We start from the raw sequence: 22,905 nt of genomic DNA on the forward strand, positions 1-22,905 counted from the left end.
AAACCCTTCTTTATCTATACAGGGTTGGCCATCAGCTGTTTTTCATCTCTGTTAGAATCATACAGGGTATAATCGGACATGTTCCAAGCTATGAATAGTTAGATATGCTTGGGACTTGTGTGTTGCATGCTCTCAGTGTGTCGTCGCATTACGGTTAAGAACCTTTTGCGCTTACTTGTATTAACATGCCATCTTCTCCATTGCAGTGCAACCCAACCCAGCTGTGTTGATGGGAAACCCAATTCGGGCATTCAGCCCACCCTTGGGAGGCACACCAGCTGGCATGGGCAAGTCACCCAGTCCTGTTCAGAGGATAGATCCCCACACCGGCGCCAGTATCCTCTACGTCCCAGCTGTGTACGGTGGAAACATGGTCATGTCCATGCCCCTGCCTGTAAGTTTAACCTTTTTAAACTGACACAAATTCACTTGTTAGAATGAGTACAATGCCACTATATCCAATGTGCCACCAGGCCACGGTCATATTCCAATATTATAATCTTCTATTCCGTCTAAATATTTTGTCAAATATCACATTTGTTTTATAATGCGAGAATATCAGTTTATTCCACATACAATTTGCCAGCTCAGAATTATACCATAAGTTTTTTCTCATAGAACAATCTTACTAGTTAAATAGCTCCACTTAGTTGAGATTTGCGTATTTCTTGCAAATAGTATATGGCAAGAACATTATTTGATTAATTCATATGTATTTGATATGAGAACAATGTGTTCTCCATAATCCACAGTATGTGTTAACCCTTCTCTCCTGTGTTATGGCTTCCTGATCAATAATCTGTCCATCTGTGTATTTGTTTCCTTAGTTGCCTTGGCCAGGTTACCAGAATCGCTTTGCTGTGGATCCTCGCATCATGAGCCACCCGGCGGCCATGGCCTACAACTTCAATCTGTTGCAGGCCCAGAATCGAGGGTCCCCCATCCCCTACAGTGGGGTCGGGCACCCCTCCCCTCTCGGGATGGGCCAGCCCAGCCCCGACAAGGAGCTCCAGGCTGACCCCATCAGAAATGGTGCGCCTTGAATTGAATTTTCCCTTCGAACAACCACCAAGATTAGCAAATTACTGTAATTTTCCTTCCATCAAAAGAAAGAACGGACTGTATTAAAAAGCCAAGCCAATGGTAATTATGTGTTTTTTTTTTTTCTTCAGGTAAATTAGAAGGATGTCCAAAGCCAGAACAGAGCCGTCTTCATACACCAGAGAGGAAAACCGCAGACATGAAGGAAAAACAGGCATGTTGTTGACACTTGTGTTTCATTTGTTATTGTTCCACCATAAACAATCTACCTAATTGATCAATGGCCACGCCTCTTTGCTCATGGTGTATTTTATCTTTATTTTGTATCCAGGTTGATTTAGACACAGGCCAGAGTCGAAGTCTAGACTCCCAGACTGACGGGACTGGTGGATTTCCCAATGCGATGCTGCATCGAAAGGATCCCTCAGCTGCCCAAAGACCCCTCAACTACCACCTGGCCCCACCCAACCCAGCTTTCCCCCCACATCCGGCCAGTGGGAGGGCCTTCCCTCCTCAGTATCCGGTCTCCAGACTTCCCTATCGGGTCGGCCAGCCCCCTCACCCCGGGATGCCCCCCCAGAGTCAGCAGCAGCAGCTCAGCCCTGCCTACGCTGGTGGCAGCCACAACGCTTCCTTCTTCAGTGGCACCATTCCCCCCCACAGGGCCGTCCAGTCTCCCACTATGGATGGGTCGGAGTCCGTAGGGGTGGAAGAGATGAGTAGCTCCATTAGGACTCCAATGGGCCACGCAGGGGGCCACCACCCAGGCCTGTCGCAGCATAACAGGGTCAACAGCTTTGGGGAGGATGGACAGGATGGAAGCATGGGAGAGAGTTTGGGTGAGTGGAGCATTATTTTCCCCCTTTAGTAAGGCAAACCCTTAACCTTTGGATGGGAAATGGTGACTTTGTTTTGTAGATTTTTTTTTTATTGTTTGGTTGGTTGTAATACAAGCTTGATCATTCGGGTAAAGATTATCCTTGAACAAAGTATTACAAATTACATTTTTTTTCACCAAAAAAAGAAATTTGATCTGACTAGTTCCTATCCTGATAATCTGACTTATTTGCAAGGTCCTTTGATTTCTTGGAGGCTAATAAGTAGCTGCCATTCTTAATATTCACGTTGACGTTGGCCCATATTATCACTTGGTATTTGGTCTGTGCGACTAAAGCTAGTGTTATTGACCTTTTTAATTATAGAAATCTTTGATTCAATAGCACATTACAACAACTTAAAATGGAATAATGATTCAAAGAAATGTTCTTTAATTAAGATGCCTTTCTTGATTTCTCTTTGTTTTGGATTAACTCCATAATGAGTGATACTCTATGATGTTATATATATTTGCAAACAGATCCTTGTTTACATTTAAACTCTGCATTGATTATGATGGGACATAATCAGATGTTTTCTTATCATATGTAATGTATAAATAAATATGCAATTTATTTGGTACGTTTCCTTAATTAAAAGATTGTAAAACATCCTAAACTTAACTGTACAGTACATCAGACCACCGAGTCATGAGGACAGTGATTTTGAAAACTAATCTTGTGGTTCCACTTTCAGACCTCCAGGGGCCCATGGCTCTCGAGGCCCTGAGCCAGCAGCAGCAGCAGCAGCAGCAGCAGCAGCAGCAGCAGCAGCAGCAGCAGCAGCAGCAGCAGCAGCAGCAGCAGCAGCAGCAGCAGCAGCAGCATCAGCAGCAACAGCAGCAGCAGGCAGCCAGGCTGGGCCAGTGGAACGAGGCGGGCCCTTTCCTCCAGGGCGGTGTCGCCTTCCCTCTGCCTCAGCAGCTCGCCCACCTGGCTCAGCCTGGCATGGCTCGATTCCCCCATCAGCTGCTCCGGGCTGCGAGCTGGGGACTCGGTGCCAACATGGAGGATGAGGCTGTAACCTCTGCCACCTCTGGGCCGCCTTTCAACAGGTAACAACAATGACCCAAAGTTTCTTTTAATATGCATTTGTGTTGGTCTGTAACCTATATCTAAAGAAATGTTAGTTTTACTTTTGAACATGTTATGTATGATTTTAAATTGAGTGTGCAGAAGAGCAAATTAAACAAGAGAATTACTTGAGATTGGACTGTAAATATTGCTGTTGAATGTTATTTTTGTTGGTTGCCCTTCAGTTATTGTTGTTTTCTTTTCCTCGCTGCTGCTTAAATGAGTTTGGGTGTTAAATACATTTGTAATTCCCAGGTACCCGGGTCTCTTGAGAGAGATGCCCCCTCAGGAACAGCCTGAACCCAGGGATCCTGCTGAGATGCAGCCCCCACCTCAATCCCGTCTCCTCCAGTACCGCCAGTCTCAGTCCCGCTCCTCAGGTGACCCTTCATCCTCATTGGTCGCCACCTCCAATCATGCTGGCCCTTACCCATCAGGACCCTACTCCCATGACCCAGGCCGTGACATGCTCAATGAAAACCTTCTGAACAACCCAGCTCTGCAGCAGCACCCGGCCAACCCCCTGTATAACGCTGGTAACTACCCGCATCAGCCCCCTGCCCACTCTGGCAGCCCCCCTTCCTCCCAGGTCAAATACCTTCTGCAAGAGGCCCAGTGGCCCCATGGTGGAGCTGCGTCAGTGAGCCCACCACAGCAGAACCACCTGTTGGGGAACCAGGGTCACAGCCTTCCTTATGCCATGCCCATCATGGCTCATCCAAGCAGGCAGCAGGAGCAAGTCCACCTGATGCAACTTCACCATCAGCACCAGCACCAGCAGCAGCAGCAGCAGCAGCAACAACAACAACAACAGCAGCACCAACACCAACAACAGCAACAGCAGCAGCAGCAACAGCAACAACAACAACAGCAGCAGCAGCAGCAGCAGCAGCAGCAGCAGCAACAGCAACAACAACAGCAGCAGCAGCAGCAACAACAAGTACAACAACAACAACAACAACAACAACAACAACAACAGCAGCAGCAGCAGCAGCAGCAGCAGCAGCAGCAGCAGCAGCAGCAGCAACAAAGTCAAGGTCCAGACCAGGAGTCCTACCACCCTCTGTCGCCCAGAACATCAGCAGCCACAGCCCTTCACAATGTAGATGAGGTACGTTTCTTTTATTTGAGTCATTATAAAGTACACAACATCTTATTTCAAGGCACTACAAATGTGGCATTTGGTTACATGTTCTCCACCTTGTTACAGTTTAGATGATATGATTGGATTAGCCGAGTTGTCTCAAATGCTCATCTCTGTGTTGCATAAAGTAGAGATTTAGCATTTCCTGATAACATCTGAATGATCTAAATCTCACACACTTGATAAAGATGCAGAAGGAGAATAACAATGTGTAGCTCAGGTGCTGTGTAACGGGGGAGGAAGTGGATTACATGTAAACAGTTGTTTGCTTATTTTTAGTGGCAAGTTTAATTTGCATAGAAAAATGGAAATAATGCAGAATGCATAAAGCAGATATTTGGCAAACGCTTGCTTGCACAGGAGTGTTCTCTCTTTCATTGATGCCTCCATCACTGAATGAGAAGCTGCTTATGGGTTTCTTCCTCTTTTAAGGATATTTTGCACACCGTTCTGTCAGGCTAAATCTCTCCCTCATCCATCTCACCTTCCTATCTGTGCAGTATGAACCCAGGGGTCCGGGCCGGCCCCTCTATCAGCGCCGCATCTCCTCCACCTACCCGGATGACTCGTCTCCAGCCAACGCCCACGCCGCCCTGTCCCAGCAGCCCCAGCCCTGTCCGTCAGACCCCCAGGAACACCCTCATCCACACATACAGCACCATCAGCACCCACACGCCCCCTACGGTTACCCCCCACATGACGTCTGGCCGAGTAACGGCGGAGGCCCCGGTCCTGGTCCTGGTCCGTTCCAGAACATTCCATGTAACGGAGCCGCCACCCTCGCTCAGCACCGGGACTTAATGGGTATGTTTCAAGATTCGAGGCTTTTATTGTCATACGAACATAGCTACAGTGTAGTTCCTCCTCCAACAGTGCAACACAATAAAACAGATAATAGTGCAAGTGAATCAAATCAAATAGAATAGAAATAGTGCAGAATAGTCTATATACAAGTAATTGGAATATTGGTATATATAAGTTGCAAACGGATGAATGTTATGAATGTTCTTTCAAAAGTTCAGCTGTTTAAGTCTTATGGCCGATGTTTCGCCACATAGGCTTTTGTTCCTCATATACAGAGCTGTTTGAGATGTATTCATGATGTTCCATTCAGGTCTAATTCACTTTGTATCTTTTTGCGGCACCTCTCTTTTTCTCTCCTCGTTTCTTCTTTGTGGGTCCGGCAGCTGCCAAAGCCCTTCGTCAGACGGAGGAGCAGGTGAAGGCCGAGGCCACAGCAGGACAGCAGGCGCACCCCCACTCCCTCAACTCCCTTCAGCACCTCGGACAGTTTCCTCCTCTCATGCCCAATAACAAGCAGCAGCCGCCGCCGCCACCGCCGCAGCAGCCCCCCCCACCTCCCCCACCGCAGGCTCCCGCAGAGGCCAGCCAAGGGGCTCCAAATTTAAGCAAACCACCCACCATGTCCTACGCCAGCGCCCTCCGCGCTCCACCCAAACCCCGAGCTGTTCGCCCTGAACAGGCCAAAAAGAACAGCGACCCCCTCTCCCTCCTACAAGAGCTGAGTATAGGAAGTTCAAATGGTAGCAATGGGTACTATTCCTACTTTAAATAAGTGTCACCCCTCCCACATTATAAGTAAGTATTGAAATATATAAAACAAAAACAAAAAAGGTAAAACTGTTTCTAAAAACACAAAAAAAATAGTACAAAGTGCATTTATAAATTGTTTCTATCAGTAGGTTTTTTTCTGCATTTTGTTTCATTTTAACTTTTTATTTGTAACAGTCCTTTTTTCTCCTGTTTCACATATCTGTGAAGAAAATAAGTATATATAATGAATGCATTACCGGTATATATACATACTCATTATGTATATATGAACATATACTTATATTATCTACACTTGTATATGTACGTAATGCTAAAAAAAGTTATAAAAAAAAAAAAATATATAAAAAGGTGAGATTCGGTTGACCACTTAGCTACCTCCATATTTTTCCTTATTGAAGTTGGTTTTGTTGGTTACTAGAAAAAGTATGTTGAAGGTTTTATCACTTTGTATTCCTCAGTTTTGAGTGGACGTTGCTTCTTGATTTTCAAACTACTGTAGTTGTGGTAACGGACAAAAGCTAAGTGGTCAACCGACACAGAAACTACATGGGACAGTGTATAGAAGTAGATACATTTTCCTCTAATCTGTAAATATAAAGAAAATAAAAGACTGAATTGTATGCCACAGACATGTCCTTAAATTCCTGTATCATGCTAGCATTTGCATTATGAATTATTTTTGTTTGTTGGCTTCTGATCCTTAATTCTTAGACATCCTGGAAATAGCTAGGAATTATCTTCAGTAATTTAGTAGTAAATGTGATTGTTTTCAAAAAAAGGACAATTTCATATTTTACTTTTCACCAATGTCTCATCAGCAACAAAAGATACAGTGTAAAAAAGTCCGAAAAACAACAACCTCTCAATTCCTCCTTTGTTTGTGTTAAGGATCAGAGAACACCAGACACCACTTTCTATGATAGGATTATCCCAAAGTGCTTTGCTCGATTCTCAGTCATTTTATTTCTTTAGTTTGTGTCATCAAAAAGCTACACCACGGAAATGGTTTTAATTACTGCTGACGATATGAAATGTGTTTTGTCACTAATTGACGTTGAGCTTCTTTTGAAAAGGTCGCAGTACTCTGAGGGTTTGTGAAAGTGAAGAGAGTGGTGGGGTCAGAGTGGTGTGTCATGATGGGGAAGTGGAAACTGAGGGTGTGATCAACACTGCCAGTCAGACGCTTTGGAACACGCTAAATGTGAGCTTTTTTGGTTAAATCTGAAGTATATTGAGACTGTAGAGACATAGAAAATACCCCGACATTTAAAAATACACATTACTTATTCACAAATGTGTTTTCTCACAGCAGTACTGGATCTTTGTCACCATAGCAATCAGCACTCGGATCACTGCTGCTGTAATATGCTCAGTGTAGGTCCCGTAGATGTTTTGTAGCCAGACATTTCCCAGTTTCTTGAATCACATTTTAAGATAGATTTCCCTAAGACCAAAGTCTCTTTTCTTTAAGACAATCTTTAAATCTCTGTCATATAGATAATACACATGCATCTCATCCATTAGCCAATATGTGCTCCAAGTTCTACCAAAAACATTGATCATTGTCAATAAACATCCTTACCATATTTGGGGAATTGTAGATCGTTCGATGGAAAACGTTTTCCCATCATCCTTTCCGACAGTCTGCTTGAGATTTAACCAAAAAGGTAACAAAGTGAAAGTCACTATACTACAAGCTGTTCAAAGACTTGTGCCTGTTTTTAGGACTGTGATACGAATGAATCGGTAACGTGTTATTCGTTGTTATTCAGATCGTTACATTATTCACCTTTTCAGTCCCACTGATATAGTAATATTAGAACAGATTGAATAATGTCATTCACTTCAAAATGAAATGGCTCTGGATATACTTTACATTTGCGACGTTCAAATTACCTTTTTATCTCTCACCAAAAAACATGAACATGACCCATACATTTTTACTCGGCCACACAGCTTGCATGCAAAGGAATCTTACTGCGTTCAAAGAGTCCCAAATCTAAAAAGATGTTGAACTATATCTGCCAAGGTTTTTCTTTAATAATAAATGCAATGCTGGAAGCAGTCATCCAGTACTCAATTCTGTTATGCATTTCATTTGAATTGTTAAAATACCACTGCCCCATTTGCAAATCGATAAAGTTGTACTAAAAGCGTCCTGCTGTTCGGTGGCTTTCATACGGCCGCGAGTCACTGTTCTGTCTCTTAAAGCGTTCCTCGGTAAGCTACAGTAAGCTACTGTAAGCTACAGCGATTTACATAGATGTGTTTTTAACACTCAGCGGAGAGCTTCATGTTCTTATTCGTACGTTTTGAAGTTTTCACATTGTCATTCAAAGGCTCAGATCTTTTGACTTGGCGGAAAACAACACATACTTGTAAATATGCATTTTGTAGGTATTTACAAACAAACTTTGGGAGCGCCTCAATTTTGTAGAAGCTGTTCAAAGAAGAGGTATGCCCTTTTTAATTATGCAAACAAAAAAAGAATAATCCTAGGAATAATGAACGACAGTGGATAGTTGCAACATCTTGTAACTTTTTAGATTGTTTTGATAAGATGGTGTCTGGCTGATTTGACAAAGAGGAGAGTTTCTGTTTTCAGACGACTTATTTCACTGTACAATACATATTGGAAAGTATATGTTGCTGGATTTGTCCTGTATTGTTTTCTCACAACAATCAACATGGATTGATTTATTTTTGTTCATGTGAAGACGTTTTTTTTCTTTTCATGCATGTTGAGATGACCTGGCTGGTTTTATCCCTGTTTTTATCAGTTTGTATTGATTTGTGAATGAATTAAAAAGTAAAAAAAAAAAAAAAAAAAAGCTTATGTTCAACCTTCAGAGTCAAATTTTGGTATATTATTTGATGTGTACAATAACTTGTGACATTATCAACAAAACTATTATAATATTTTACTAACATGTCAATCAAATATGTAATGGTCATTTAAGTCCTTTTTTTCTGCAGTTACTTAGCAGCGCTGAAGCTCAGGTTGCTCCCTGCTGTGTCATATTTACAAAACGTAGTTTGTTTGGCAAATGGCTAATCTCTGAAGTTGTGCAATACTAATATTTCACCGCTTCTTCATTTTTATTTATTTTGAAGCAGAAGAGATTGAGCCAAAGACATTTTAAACGGATGTTATTTACAACTTGTCATCAATGCTGATTTTGTTTTAAGACTTTGTTCCAGAAATGAGTTTGCCATGATCTTTACTGTGAAACTAAAGGTCTTTAAGTTGGATTTTAAAATGTTTTCACCTTGCAATATTGAACCATGTTTCATTATATGAATTATTGTCTTTAAAAAAAAAATCAGTGTTGTCTTTTTAAAGAAAACAAACCAGTTTGTGTGGCACATGGAGAGGGAGCAACCTTTTGCCCAGCCAGTAGAGAGCACTGTGTTAAGCCTTCTATAAACGCCACATCTCTTCCCGTTCTCTGTTGGCTCTCCTCCCTCCCTCCCTCGCTGCAGTGAATCAATGGCTCACCTGTTCTCCCAGCCTCCCATTCCCATTGGTTCCTCCCTCGTGGGTACACAAATAATGAATAGATCTGTTTTACTCTTCTTCATTTCAATTGGTGGTGGTTATAATCAAGGATTTAGACTGTGTTTCAAAGGTTTATTTTCTTTTTTTATTTGTTTCTCTATTAAAGTGTTTTTATTGAAACTTCTAGAGTTCTGCCTTTGTTTTTGTATCATCCTCTGCATTAAACAGCAGTGATATAGAATACAGGAATTATTAGGGGGTTTGCCATAGTTTGAAGCTGCATCTGTTGTTGCCTTTAGGACTAAAGGCTTGGATCGCAGCCCTTGCAGAAAGAAAGAAAGAAAGACAAAACGTGTTTCCTCTGCAGTGTAGAGCCACTTAATGTTCCTGTGTGGAGAGACACTGGATTTAACACAAGTTAGTGTCAGCAGCGGCTCTCCTTTTTGTCTCGACCTGGCCCTAATGTCATGACTAATGAAGGGAAGTTTACTGACAGTTGTTCTAGGGAGATCACATTAATGACAGAACCACATTTAACTAAATGTATGAAATAGTGTGCAGTGTTTGCACGTAGCTGTATGAATGTGTCGTTTTAAAAGGAACCAAAAAAATAAAATTTGCAAGACAGTGACGGAGTGAGAGAAGAAATGTGATGCTGATCCTAGACCAGCCAGGTGCATCATGTCGGACAAATGTAGTCTCTGTACAGCCGAAACAACACACACTTGGCATCAACAATCTCACCCCATTGTTTGGTGCATGAAAGCAAAGAAAAAAAAGGGATTTCAGAAAAAAAGTTTCCAAAGCTAATTAAGATTTATTTTTGGTTACATAACAAAGAAATAGCACACAGAATATGCTGCATTCAAAAACATTCAATATTCAGAAAAAACATAGAAATGAATTTCAACAATTACCATTACAATAGGTATTCTATTTTTTTGTTATTTATTTCACTTTTCCATTCTGTGAAATGAATCTTACAACTCAGTCAAAAATAAATACAACTAACTAATCAAATAGACTTGCACTAAACAAACCTATGATGGCATTGACGGTTGCTCTTACCAATAGCTGCAGGCTTTTCACATAAATAAATGTTGTACAGTAGGTAATGTCGATGAAAACAAATGTTTGCTTGCTTTGTAAAAACGTATGTACATCTAGCTAGTGAAAATCCATTCTGAAACAAAACTGACACAAATACAGAGCATGAGCCTGTGTCAGATGTTATGATCTCCATACACTTCTTTCACACAGAGAAAATGTAGTTGAACCGATGCAAATACCAATGTATTTCAATTGGGTCATGATGACGCATGTCCAGAACAGAGCATTTTTTGTATCGGTTTGGTTCGTAAGCTGTCAACAAAAAAGTAAAAGGCATTGTATGTGCACCTGCTAGAGCTGAAGCTTGTCCAACACGGAGTGTGTGGGTGTTTAGCATTCAGCCTACCACACACACACAAACCTGCTCTGTGCATCTGCCTCGCCTGAAATCAGTCGTTTATTCACAAAGTTCTTATTTTAATGGGACTTTCTTTAATTTTCAAATCTTAGAAATATAAAATTTCAATCTCAACCTAACACATTTTGTTGATACTTCTAGTAAGTAATTGATTCCTTGAGCGATCCCATTGAAAAATCAAAAGATGAACATTAGACATCTACAAAATATCATACAAAGTGCACTACATCATATCACATATGTAGATGTCTGGTCTTAACTGTATGAACTATATTCTTAAAATGTCAATGAATCCAATTATATTTACGACTTTTTAACTAATGATGTTAAAACCATCTTCCAAAACAGTGACTTGATAAATAATTGTTTGCCTTTTCAAGATATTGTTTAAATATACCAGCAGTAAAGGAGTAAAAGGCAAAAGTGCTGTTTAGACCAGGTTGGCTCTTTTTGAGAAGTATGGTGGTTATGAGGCTTCATGTCAGATTTAAGTTATGATCTCCAACATGATCCCCACCAAAGTGGATTGCTATATTTTACGCTCTAGTTGGACATGCATGACAAGGCGGACATTCATAACTCCGAAAACGCCCCATATTCAAGTTGCTTTATAATTGTAGTGAGGTAAATTTCCCTTCATTGCTATGGTCCATCCACACCCCAAACCAGTTTCTGTCATCACGACGTTACCATGTTATGGCCTGTTCTTGAATTGAACCTATCCTTGAATATGTACTCAAAACAATAGACACAGTCACTCTCCTCAAATCCTGTAATCATCTGTCCGTCATCACTCCACTTGGTCCTGCTCGGCGTCCATGCAAGTCTCCCATGGATTCCTAGGCATCTGCGGCATGGAGAGAAGCAGCAGGGCAAAGCCAGTGAGAAAGAGGAGGACAAATCCAGTACAGGCACACGCGAATGACCAGGAGTAGTAGTATTCGATCCAGATTGTTTCCTCGCTCTCAATCATGCGTTTCACTGATTGACGCATCACCTCCAGTGAGATGAAGCAACAGAGACCTGGTAATGAAGGAAATGTGTACAATTAGTTAGTAGCTCTCGAAAATGCTGCACGATGAATTGAAGTGATGTTGTTTTACTGAGCCCACCTGCAAATGCATAAAACATGCCAGCAGGTTTAAGGAGGTAGTCTCTTCCTTTGCCTTTGCCTTTGCCTTTGCCGGTACATGATCCCATCAGACACAGAGAGCCAAAGATCATGAAGGCTAGACTGAAGATGGAGATGGCTGCAGCCGAGATGTTGTACTCTGGAAAGAAAGAATGTAAACGTGGTGTTTTTAAGACATTTATTTTTTCAATCAAAAGACCCCAATAATTATGTTATTTCAAATGGCCACATTAGAAATGTATTGTTTTTTTTTAATTGTATGAAACCAAAAACACCACATGTACTTTTCAAAGCGGTGTTTTGTTTTGTGAAACAATTTTCCATTTGTGTGTTTTTTGATGTTCTTATTCTTCATTAGTATCAGGTTAGGATTACAGAATAAGGCTATACTAGATGTGTCTGATCATCAACAAATGCATGGTTCATCCCTCATTCTCCACAAGTGTTTACTTTTTACATAGTAAGATTTTCCTTATGTCATGCACTTCAGTTTGTAGAAACGTAACAAAAAAAAGTAAAGATTTATTCATTACTATTTCCCGTGGGATATTGCCAATTGCTGCTTTAGAGAGCTTTTCTACATTCTAATTACATTTCTGTTCCCACATTCATGGTTATGAAGGGAAAGGCACCCAGTTCAACAGTATCTAACTGAAAAGACACAAGGTTTTGGCTTCATATACATTACTTGCAAGTAGAATTCAATGTTATTTTTTGGCTTTTGAACAGATATTTTGACTGCAACAAACATCGCATTCCACCAAACTTGCTTTAAAGGCATTCATCTTTACAAGCAACATTCAAATATACTTTATGATTGTAATTTGTTTACAGATATCAGGCGTTTGTGTAATAAGAACTGCATCTGGCTTGTTTTCCCAATCAGAGGGTGGATATGATGTGAGGCCTTTGATCTGCCGCCTGTTGGCCTGTGAACCAGGCCCAGGGGACAGGCGCTCCTTTGGGGGCGAGAGCCTTCATCTTCTGCTGGCAGGGCAGCATGTGCCGCACCTTACACGCTACGTTCTCTGAGATACTGCTTGTCTGTCGAGCTTGTCAGCCAGTCGGAAATCCCAAAGTTTCTCTACACCAAGAGCAATGTAAAAATCTAAAAATACCAGTGGTTGTATTAACTCATGTAGCCTATAGTTTTTTTTCTCTTTTTACACAAGAATCCAGGGAGCAATTCTACTGGAAGTACTATTTTGCAGTACAGCATTAGCATCTACAATATGCGCCCATTTCAATGCAAGTTGACATGAGAGGTATACAATTTTGTACTTTAACCTTTATTTTTTAAGTAACTTTTTGTAAACTTTGTCTTGGAGTTCGAGGAAGAGCCTGTGCAGTTCGCTGCTGCCTAGTAGGCGCCTTACTTTCAAGCAGCGTAAGCTAACACTGCTTTGCTAAGTTAGCTAATGTAATGTGCTTTCATAAGGGCTACAGTGTCTGTGGCTGATGATTGGACAACCTAATAACAACAAAGTGAACATCATTCAGCTGGCATCCCAAACAGAACTCATTCAATAAATGTCAGTCTTTGCTAACAGTGTTAGTGATTAAGACAAATGCGCCGTGCTGCAATTAGCAATTGCAACTAGCGCATGTTTTGTCTGCTCTAAGAGAGAAGACAGTTTTCCAACATGCGACGGAACAATACCGTTTGTTTAGACATTTTAACTTCTTAACTTAAGTTTATAAAACATTTGAAGAACCTCTTAATGCCCAGATCCATACCAACATCTATTTTGTGTTGCACTGCATTGCATTTGATATTTCTTCATTCGAAAAATGTCTCTCACGTTGAAGTTTTTGTTAGGAATTGTATTTGACAATTCCTATACTAATGCTTTTTGAAACATCTTCTATTCCTTCCATCTTCCATTCCTTCCGTCCTTTCTCCAGTGACCCTGTTACATCTCTGATTGTATTGAGGCCCAGCCAATGCATGTTGAATGACAGCTCTCACATGTCATGTGCATTAGGGGGGCAAGAACATGTGGAGCACTGTCACACTCAATTATTTGGGTTTAATGCAAATAGTCTTATGCATATAGTTCTATGCACCCCCCTACCCTAAACTCAGAGATGCTAATGCAAGAATATAGGTAGCCAACCCCTTACTCGTCATCTAAAACACACACACACACACACACACACACACACACACACACACACACACACACACACACACACACACACACACACACACACACACACACACACACACACACACACACACACACACACACACACACACACACACACACACACACACACACCATGTATACAGTACATCACTTCAGGGGACATTACATTGACTTACATGCATTTCCTGGAGACTTATCCTAACCTTAACCATAACCAACACATGCCTAACCCTAACCCTAATCCTAACCAAGTCTTCACCCTAAAATTAATGATTCCCCTCATGGGGACCTCCAATTTGTCCCCATAAGGGAGGCGAGTCCCCACACGTGACTCTGTAAACAGATGTAGGTCCCCACAAGTATAGTATGGTAGGCACACACACACACACACACACACACACACACACACACACACACACACACACACACACACACACACACCCTTGAGAGACACACCGCAAGTTTGCTGGAATGATTGCAGCACTGACCTAAGTGCCCTGTAGAGTTATTCACTCTTGACTGAGCCATTTGGCTGTACCATAATGGTGTATAAGGTTGAATGAACATAGTATATGTACATCACCACAGGCACAGCCATACAGTTAGATTGTTATCCACCACAGGGAGTTCACCAGAAGAAAAATACATGAGATGCTACACAAACAGTGGCGGTTCTACGCCTAACATCCATGAATATTTGTCTAGATCCGCCCCTGGTGCCAACACATATGGGCTCTGTTTTGCTATTTATAGTCTTGACTTTTGGCCAGTTTGATAGAGAAAAAGTATATTGCCTTTAATCAAGGACTTCTTCATGTATATGACGTTTTGTCATCGACAGCCAGTCCAGCTGTGAAACCTATGACTGTTATGCAGTCAGAAGTGTAACATGAATGAAGATCTGAACCCACAGAAAGCAGAGCAGCAGCAGGTAAGGTCAGTAGGGAATATGTGATGCAGTCAGTTTGATGTTTAACTTCACACAGACTAGGATGTCCTAGTGTTGCAGGGAACATAGTTTCAAAATGAATATCTCCTCTTTTCATGTGTAGACAGGATGGGTTGAAAATAGCCACAATATGGGAACCCTTAACAGGAACCTACCTTTTTGTGTTTTATAGTCAAATATCTCAGCATCCTGCCCGGGAGTGAAGTGTCTGAAGTAAGTGCAGTTTTCCTCTGTGAAAAGATAAAACAATTGGATTTAGTTCAAAGTTAAAATTACATTAGTTAATTTGTTTGGCTACTAGGGGACAGCACAACAAGCAGTTAACACACCATTAACATATTGTCACCATATAAAGTTGAAATGGCCATGTCTCCTTTCTTTGCTAGATAGATACAGTAAAAGCGTGTGTAAAGCGCACATATTTTCTATATAGTATGTCTATTTTATTTATATGTATAGTAAGTCTTTATATTTTAAACACACACTTTATCTTTAATTTTATCAGCACCACGTCACTATTATTTATTTATATGTACAATTTTAGCAAGTTTTTATATTGTCCTGTTCCTGTAAGCCAGTACAACGAAACATTTCGTTTTAATAGTACACTCTGTGTCTTGTTGAAATGACAATAAAGTATGTCTAAGTAGATAGATAGATACGTTATTTTCAAGCTTTGCCCCACATACATTTTCACCATAAATATCATATCAATATGATACTTTAAACACTTCTCACTAACTCAGATCTATCTTACATTGTTCTTCTAAAAAGGGTCTCACAGGTTCACACCACCAGGATAGTATTACCACTGTAATGGTTGCGTGATGCAATGCAGACCCTGGCGTGCAATTTGTGGTTTGACTTTCAGAGTAAAAGTGGTTACAGCAGACATTTCAATCAATTATTCCTGGACAGACAAGGTGTTAAACCTAAGGGATTTTCACAACTCAAGGCAGGCCGCTTCATGTGATCCCAGGCTGGTTTAGTTGTGTCAATACTCCTCCTTTTAAATCTCATTCATAATTAATTCATATCATCTGGCATAATTCTTGATAAGGTATACACATGTATATATATTATTAAAAGTAGCTGCTCACACTTAAAATCTGAGGCCTTACTTTAAACAACATATTTCTGAAAGCGGAATTATGTCTTGGCAATAAACCAATAACATGGGTTTGGATTATCATATGTGGAAAGAGAGTGAGAGTCAGATCGGTCATTTATTTCACACCACAAAGTGCACATCACTGATCTTGGTTTTGCTATGAAGTCTCATGACCCCAATGCCTGGGTGTAATCCCCTTCTACATACAGCCTCACCATGGGACATGAGTGAAATGCTTTCATGTGGAAATATGTAGTTCTGTATGATATGGGATAGCGGTAAGAGCTTGATGACCCGTGCTGGTATGGTATTCCTTTTCCTCTAAACCATGAAGATAAGCTAAGGGGATGTCAGGTGGCTCTTCTAGGTAATAGCACAGTGTAATTGGTTTTAATAGGCACAACAAATATTTCTGAATCATATTTTTCCAAGCCAAGTCAACAATGCAATGTTTACAAAAACCTCCTTTGAAATTACACAAATTGACGCTGTGCCAACATTATTTTTGCAGACAAAAATATATTTGTATGAATGTTTACAGGGACTGGCCATGAAACAACTGAGTGTGTTACTTAGCAACAAGCTCCAGTGTAGAGAATAGATAGAAAGGGTGTGGGGGAGGCTTGTCAACAAGTTGTACATCTGAGCTTTCATTCAATTCAAAAGGGAGGCTGAAAAATATCTTTGAACTTCACTCATTAACCAACACTGTGAATATCCATGTTTTTAAGTGAATGCAAATCCAGCCCTCGTTCTTCTTTGCTATGACAACTATATCAATGGTAGGAAACATAGTCTCATGTGTGGAGGATTCTTTTTATTTTTAAGTATAATACCAGCATTTATAAAACCTTGGAGTGGTAACTTTGAGCTCATTATCTATCTAAAGCCGCTTTTTTCCCCACATGTGACTGAATGTGTGTTGCCTAATTATACCTTTTATGTACCAATCTTTACAGCGCAATGAAAAATATGTGTACAAGCTGGTGGTCATATATCAATCTGTATTCATGTAAAAGCATTGCCGCTACAGGCAGATACCAAAATACACACACACACACACACACACACACACACACACACACACACACACACACACACACACACACACACACACACACACACACACACACACACACACACACACACACACACACACACACACACACACACACACACACATACATACATACATACATACATACATACATACATACATACATACATACACACACACACACACACACACACACACACACACACACACACACACACACACACACACACACACACACACACACACACACACACACACTACTGCACCACTTGTTGCTGGTCCTTGATCTGCTATGCTCTGCTGACAAGCTCTGTCAAGCCTCTCTTGTCCCTGAAGGGGATATCAGTCATCTTTCCACAGATCAGCAGAGGACATGGGATTGACAGCCCTTCTGCATCAAATCCCGCTTTTTATAGCTTTTATAGCTTTTATAGTCTAATCATTTTGTTTATGGACGAACACTGGCCCAGACCTCTGAGCTTGGCTTTTTGTTTAGCCACGCTATCCTCCTCCCACTTAGGTCTACCAGCAAAGTGGAAATAACTTGTTATTACGTTGTTGTGTCAACGTAATAAAAACACAAGTATCATTCATATGCGAGCAAAATGTGTTGATTTTGCTCCCTAGCCTGAACATTTTTATTCAAAATGATTCAAACTTCATTGTCATATTTTGATTGAAAATGATTAAGTTCAAAACACAACATATAAACACACACCCATAAAAGACTACACAATTACGTTAAAACACAAACAATTCCATAAAAGAATAAGAATATAATTCAAGTATATTACATTCAAAACTCAATACATGTTTACTTGTGCCTGTTGGACTTTTTGCATTTGAGCACATTCCAATTATGTAAACTGGAGCTTTGATGCAGCTATATATTTGGAAATATATCTATCTATATAAGTGTTAAAGACTTCACTGGCAATTCCCATCCCCTTATACGAACCATCCATCCCTGGGTTGGTAGGTAATTTGAGTGGCTGTAAAAGCAAAAATACCAGTGGTACCACTTGCTTTTTGGACCATGCATCCCATCCCCCGCCAGTGTAAAGTCATCTGAGTGACTGTGTGAGCTGCACGGAGTCACAAGGCTTCAGGGAGGTCTCAAAGGAACAGGTTGGTGTGACAGCGGGCCTCAGAGCTATGCCTGACTCTTCCATGCGGCCCCGTCACTCAGAAGACCGCTGCACTTGGCGCGAACACTTGACCCTCACATCCTCCACCCAAGACAGCTGAGTATTTACGTGGTCTATATATCACCAAAACAACTGCTTGCTGAGCAGTTTTCACACGTTTATTTAAAAAAAAAAAAACACCCTTTCTGTTCCCTGACATTTGTATTACATTAAAGTAATAGCTCTTCTTTGTACTGTATGCCTTGGCCAGGAGGTGCTTTGTAACATCGTTAGTGTTGCCTTTTTACAGCCAACAGCCGTTCAGAACACCAGTATTAAAAAGGATCACAATATGAAAAGAAATACAACTCTGACTTGGCTCACATGGGACTTTCTTTCTTTGAGCTGACACATAATGTTAGTTATCTCACCATCTGCATTTTGTCAGCAGTAGAACGAAGCAACAACTCAGTCCATATTTTCCAGATGAGTGTCTCACAGCGAGAGGGACCTCCTCACATACTTTTCAAGTTCTGCTTTGTATCAGGAAATGACACAACCTCTGAGGACATGATAAACAATAATGTTCCTGTCTAAATACAGCTATTGGGCCAGGAGAAACCCCAGGAGATGGATGGATTTATTTACTTTTTAAATAAAGACTAACAAGGTGGCCATTACCAATCACATGTAATGTTGAAACCATAAAAGCCAATAGTCGTTACTCAGGAACAAGTAGTGTCTTTGCAATACATCAAATATAATATAATATAATAATCTCACCTTCCAAAAATGTAAATATATAACCATTGTCGGTATATGTGTATGTGCAGATGAAAAGCTCATGAAACATTTGTTATATCTTTACAGCCTGAGGAATTCCCTGCATGCCTGTGGGCAGAGCTGATTTAGCATATTCAGCCTGCCGTGTCTGCACCAACGTACCGCCCTCACATTTCAGCCACTCCGAGAATGGCCCTGCAGTTCAGACAGTGTCTGGGATTCCCAAAGGTTTAGGAGCCGCCATGAGTTGGGAGATATTTTGGGAGATTCGTTTAGCTTTGTGTGTTGGAGAAATTTGGTGGGGAAGTCCAGGCGAATTTACATAAAGCAACAAGCAGGGTCAGATAACAATCAAGAGTTAGATAGTGTTTCCTCAGAAGAGTGACTAACACCATGTTATTGAGAAGGAAGTAACTGTTGGACAGCAACTGCTCAACACTGTTAACATCCTTTTTATTCAGATGCAGTCTGTATTTTATTCTAACAGCTGTAAGAACATTTGGTGTCATAGAAAGTTTCATTTGAGAGATTCATAGCCAAAATGTGTTTTACTTGGATACATAACATCTGACCACATTAGGTTTGTTTACATTAATTTAGGTATCAATACCACTAAATCCATTTCATTATTGTGTTCCAAATTAGGAGAAGTTTGGTGGAGAAGATTAAGAGGAGTTAGAAATAAAGTGATATAATAAATGACCGGAAACACTGACTTAACAGCAAAGTCAATATTTATGATATGTTGGAAAAGTCATTCTTCGCATTTGTTAAACTATATGGGATTTAGCGCTACACAGAAATCAATATTTTATATATTTCCTCAGCTGACCTGCTGTGTTGTGCATTCACTAAATGGGGCCTATAAAATCTTAGTTAAGTCCAAGTACCCTAAATTGCATTTAAGTACATTATGTTCTTAGTTACTTTACATTAATGACAGCGAAGTCCCTGAGAAACTTCTATAGAGTGCATCCAGGCACCTATATGTGTTATAGATCATCAACGGTCAATGCTTTTTTTAAACTGACGAATATCTCTTTAAACAGACAGCAGACACCAACCAGTAAACTGTGAACTCAGCTGTTGTGGTGTTTGGTATTTGCTCAGTGAGAGCCTCTGGGACTCCATGGCTCATGTTCTGTAGATGCCACATATCTACTGTGATCTGGTTAAGTCCTTACAGAGACTGATAGTGAAAGCATCCTGTTGTTTACCCTGAATGACTAGTTTGTTCAAAGGAGTGTCAGTCCGCCATCACCCAGCTGACTTAGGCCCAGTGGCAGATAGAAGACCCCTTATGATATATATTCATAACATAAATTCAGAGACTCATGCATGCATTACACCGGGGTACTTCTACACCACTGATGACTGACAACATTAATAATCTAATGAAATCCTGTCAGTATGTATGTAAAATCCTGCCAGTTGTTTAAAAAAAAAGTTGATTACATTATGGAGACTGCATGCATGTAACCCAAAATAGGACCTTTTTTCTGTTTCACGAGCAACTGTATGGCATGTCATATGACATGGCGAGTCATATTGCATCAGGCCCTCTATTCTTAGAAGCCCAAACCTCAGAGCGGTGGGCCGGATTGCACCGAAGCGCCTCACAGTCACGTACAAATTATATTCCAACAGTAATTTCATTTGATATGCCAGTTACAGGAAGGTTTTGCTCAGTTGTTTTCTCTTACCTCCAGGCAGGCTGATGGGTCCACAGCCATGCCCCTGTACGAAGTTCTCTTCGCTGATATAGATGTACTTCTTGCACAGCTTCCACAGGCCAAAGTGGGCCGCCTCGCAGGTCTCATTGACTCTCTCCACCCGTGGGCTGAGCACTGCCCAGTGGTCCGTTACCACCGCAGTGAACATGCAAGCCATACCCACTATCAGCACGAAAATGGCAATCTTTATCTTTGTGCCCTTCTGCATGTTTCCAGGTGATGAGATTTCTGCTCAGTGAATATTCTTCCCCTGATAAGATACAAAATAAATCTATAAAAATGACTGTTCTGCAATGTGAACACACTGGTCTGTGTCCCAGGGGCTTCTTTCCTCAGTGACTGCAGCAAGCTTCCTACAAAGTCTCTTCTCCTTTTTCTCTCTCCGCCTAAGACTAGTGTCTTCTCTCCCCCTGTTGCAGATCTCTGCCTCTGGTTCCAAGGGAAATGGGCGAGACTGCTCTGTCCTAGATTCAAGTCCCCTTCTCCTACTGACTATGAGTCGCTGTACAACTGTGGGGCTGCAAGTTTAGACTCACAGCTGTTAAGGTAGATCAAGAAAGTTGATGACCAAATCAACTGTCGGCCATGGGAGGCAGTGGGCTTTGGGGTGCTGCATGTGTTGGTGGGCGTTTTGATGCTATAAATGTGACCGGTGAGTCAAGTTGTCAGACTCTCTGCTTATCTGGTTACAGTGCCAGTGGGTAGAGATGTGAAAAGTGTGATAATAAGTGAACCCACCTAAACAGTTTAACTTATCCAAATGAACAGACAACTTTCAAAATGAATGTGAAAATACTTTCCCTTTTTTTGTGTCCACTTATCAAGAGTGGCTGTGTATTCACTCTGTGCCTCGTTACGGCTTCGCCTCGGTGTGGATTTGGCTTTGTAAACAATTTACAAGGAGAAGTGGATGTGTTTATAGAGAGCAGCAGCAAGGCTCCAGCTGTCAGACAATAGTAAAGTTGCCCTGATGGTACATTTTAGTAATTTCTGTTAAAACTATGACTTATTGTCCAAAAACAGAATGTTCCTCTATTGAGACGTTCAATATCATCTCTACAGTACCAAGGTAAATTGTTTATTCATTGTTTTTCCTCACTTGTGTGAACATCTCAAAAACATTTTAAAGGTGAAATGAGTAAGAACACCTCCTGACTGCTGTCTTTCTGTTTAAAAGTGATCTGTTTTAGAGCAAAACACACAGTTTATGTGATTGTACTCGTGAATATAAGTGGATACGTCACAACAATCTCAAAGGCCAACAAAGGCCAACAATGTCAAAGAAGGAAACATTTACGGTTGTGCCAATAAAATATTGACCTGCAAATGAGGCTACAAATATCATTTAAGTTACAGACAATCATGTGGTGGGACTTAATACATTGAATTTATTTGAGTTCACTGTTACTCCATGATATGAAGTGAAGAACTAAATTCTGCAAGTATAATGCAACCAATTCCATTAAAGAAATATACTTTACGCGTCGAAAGAAGCCAGTTGAGGTGGTTCGGGCACCTAGTTAGGATGCCACCTGGGCGCCTCCCTAGGGAGGTGTTCCAGGCACGTCCAGCTGGGAAGAGACCAAGGGGTAGACCTAGGACCAGGTGGAGGGATTATATCTCTTCGCTGGCCTGGGAGCGCCTTGGGATCCCCCAGTCAGAGCTGGTTGATGTCGCCAGGGAAAAGAAAGTTTGGGGCTCTCTACTGGAACTGCTACCCCCGCGACCCGACCACGGATAAGCGGGAGAAGATGGATGGATGGATGGATGGACTTTAAAAATAATTGATTCCCACAAACATAATGTGTTGCTAATCTTTTTGAGTTGCCTGCCTACCTTGTCTACTTCTCTTGAATGATGCATTGCCCATTTGAAATTCTTGAACCGGCTCCATTCTGCTTCTGCTGTTTTTAACACGGCAGATACAAACTTTAACAGTTATTCATGTAAACAATTAAATGACTGCTAACTGAATGCCATTTAGCCGCCATGATTTCACGTTCCTAGTATTGTGCATGCTGATTTACTCTTATTTGGAAAACTGGAGGATGTGTTATTAGCATTACCTGTGCTATCCTACTATGACACATTAATGTCTGCTGTATAACAGAGCACAATGTTCACCGTTTGGGAAAAATTGTGAGTTGGAAAACAATCCATTATCCTTTGATTCTTGTGCTAACCAGA

At 41.0% G+C, this 22,905-nt stretch overlaps 2 protein-coding genes across 3 annotated transcripts in view; one reads left to right on the forward strand and one right to left on the reverse strand.

The window, feature by feature from the left end:
• helz (helicase with zinc finger) overlaps positions 1 to 9,388 on the forward strand; it is a 63,095-nt gene extending 53,707 nt beyond the window's left edge. For both annotated transcript variants that reach the window (XM_071202705.1, XM_071202713.1), the window contains 8 exons: positions 207 to 394; positions 828 to 1,032; positions 1,173 to 1,255; positions 1,373 to 1,880; positions 2,614 to 2,971; positions 3,246 to 4,101; positions 4,635 to 4,938; positions 5,322 to 9,388. In XM_071202705.1, coding sequence (XP_071058806.1) covers positions 207 to 394; positions 828 to 1,032; positions 1,173 to 1,255; positions 1,373 to 1,880; positions 2,614 to 2,971; positions 3,246 to 4,101; positions 4,635 to 4,938; positions 5,322 to 5,710 — 2,891 coding nt within the window. In that variant the 3' untranslated portion in view covers positions 5,711 to 9,388. The remainder of the gene's footprint in view (positions 1 to 206; positions 395 to 827; positions 1,033 to 1,172; positions 1,256 to 1,372; positions 1,881 to 2,613; positions 2,972 to 3,245; positions 4,102 to 4,634; positions 4,939 to 5,321) is intronic.
• Positions 9,389 to 10,005: 617 nt separating this feature from the next.
• On the reverse strand, positions 10,006 to 21,341 carry LOC117443727 (voltage-dependent calcium channel gamma-1 subunit-like). Its single transcript, XM_034079647.2, has 4 exons — positions 20,689 to 21,341; positions 15,063 to 15,137; positions 11,789 to 11,947; positions 10,006 to 11,699 (listed from the first exon to the last, which is right to left on the reverse strand). Exons 1-4 carry the CDS (start codon positions 20,924 to 20,926, stop codon positions 11,467 to 11,469), a joined length of 705 nt encoding a protein of 234 aa, XP_033935538.1. The 5' UTR covers positions 20,927 to 21,341; the 3' UTR covers positions 10,006 to 11,466.
• Between the last annotated feature and the right edge of the window lie 1,564 nt (positions 21,342 to 22,905).

Source organism: Pseudochaenichthys georgianus, chromosome 1, assembly GCF_902827115.2.
Source record: "Pseudochaenichthys georgianus chromosome 1, fPseGeo1.2, whole genome shotgun sequence".
In the NCBI taxonomy this organism is placed as follows: Eukaryota; Metazoa; Chordata; class Actinopteri; order Perciformes; family Channichthyidae; genus Pseudochaenichthys; species Pseudochaenichthys georgianus.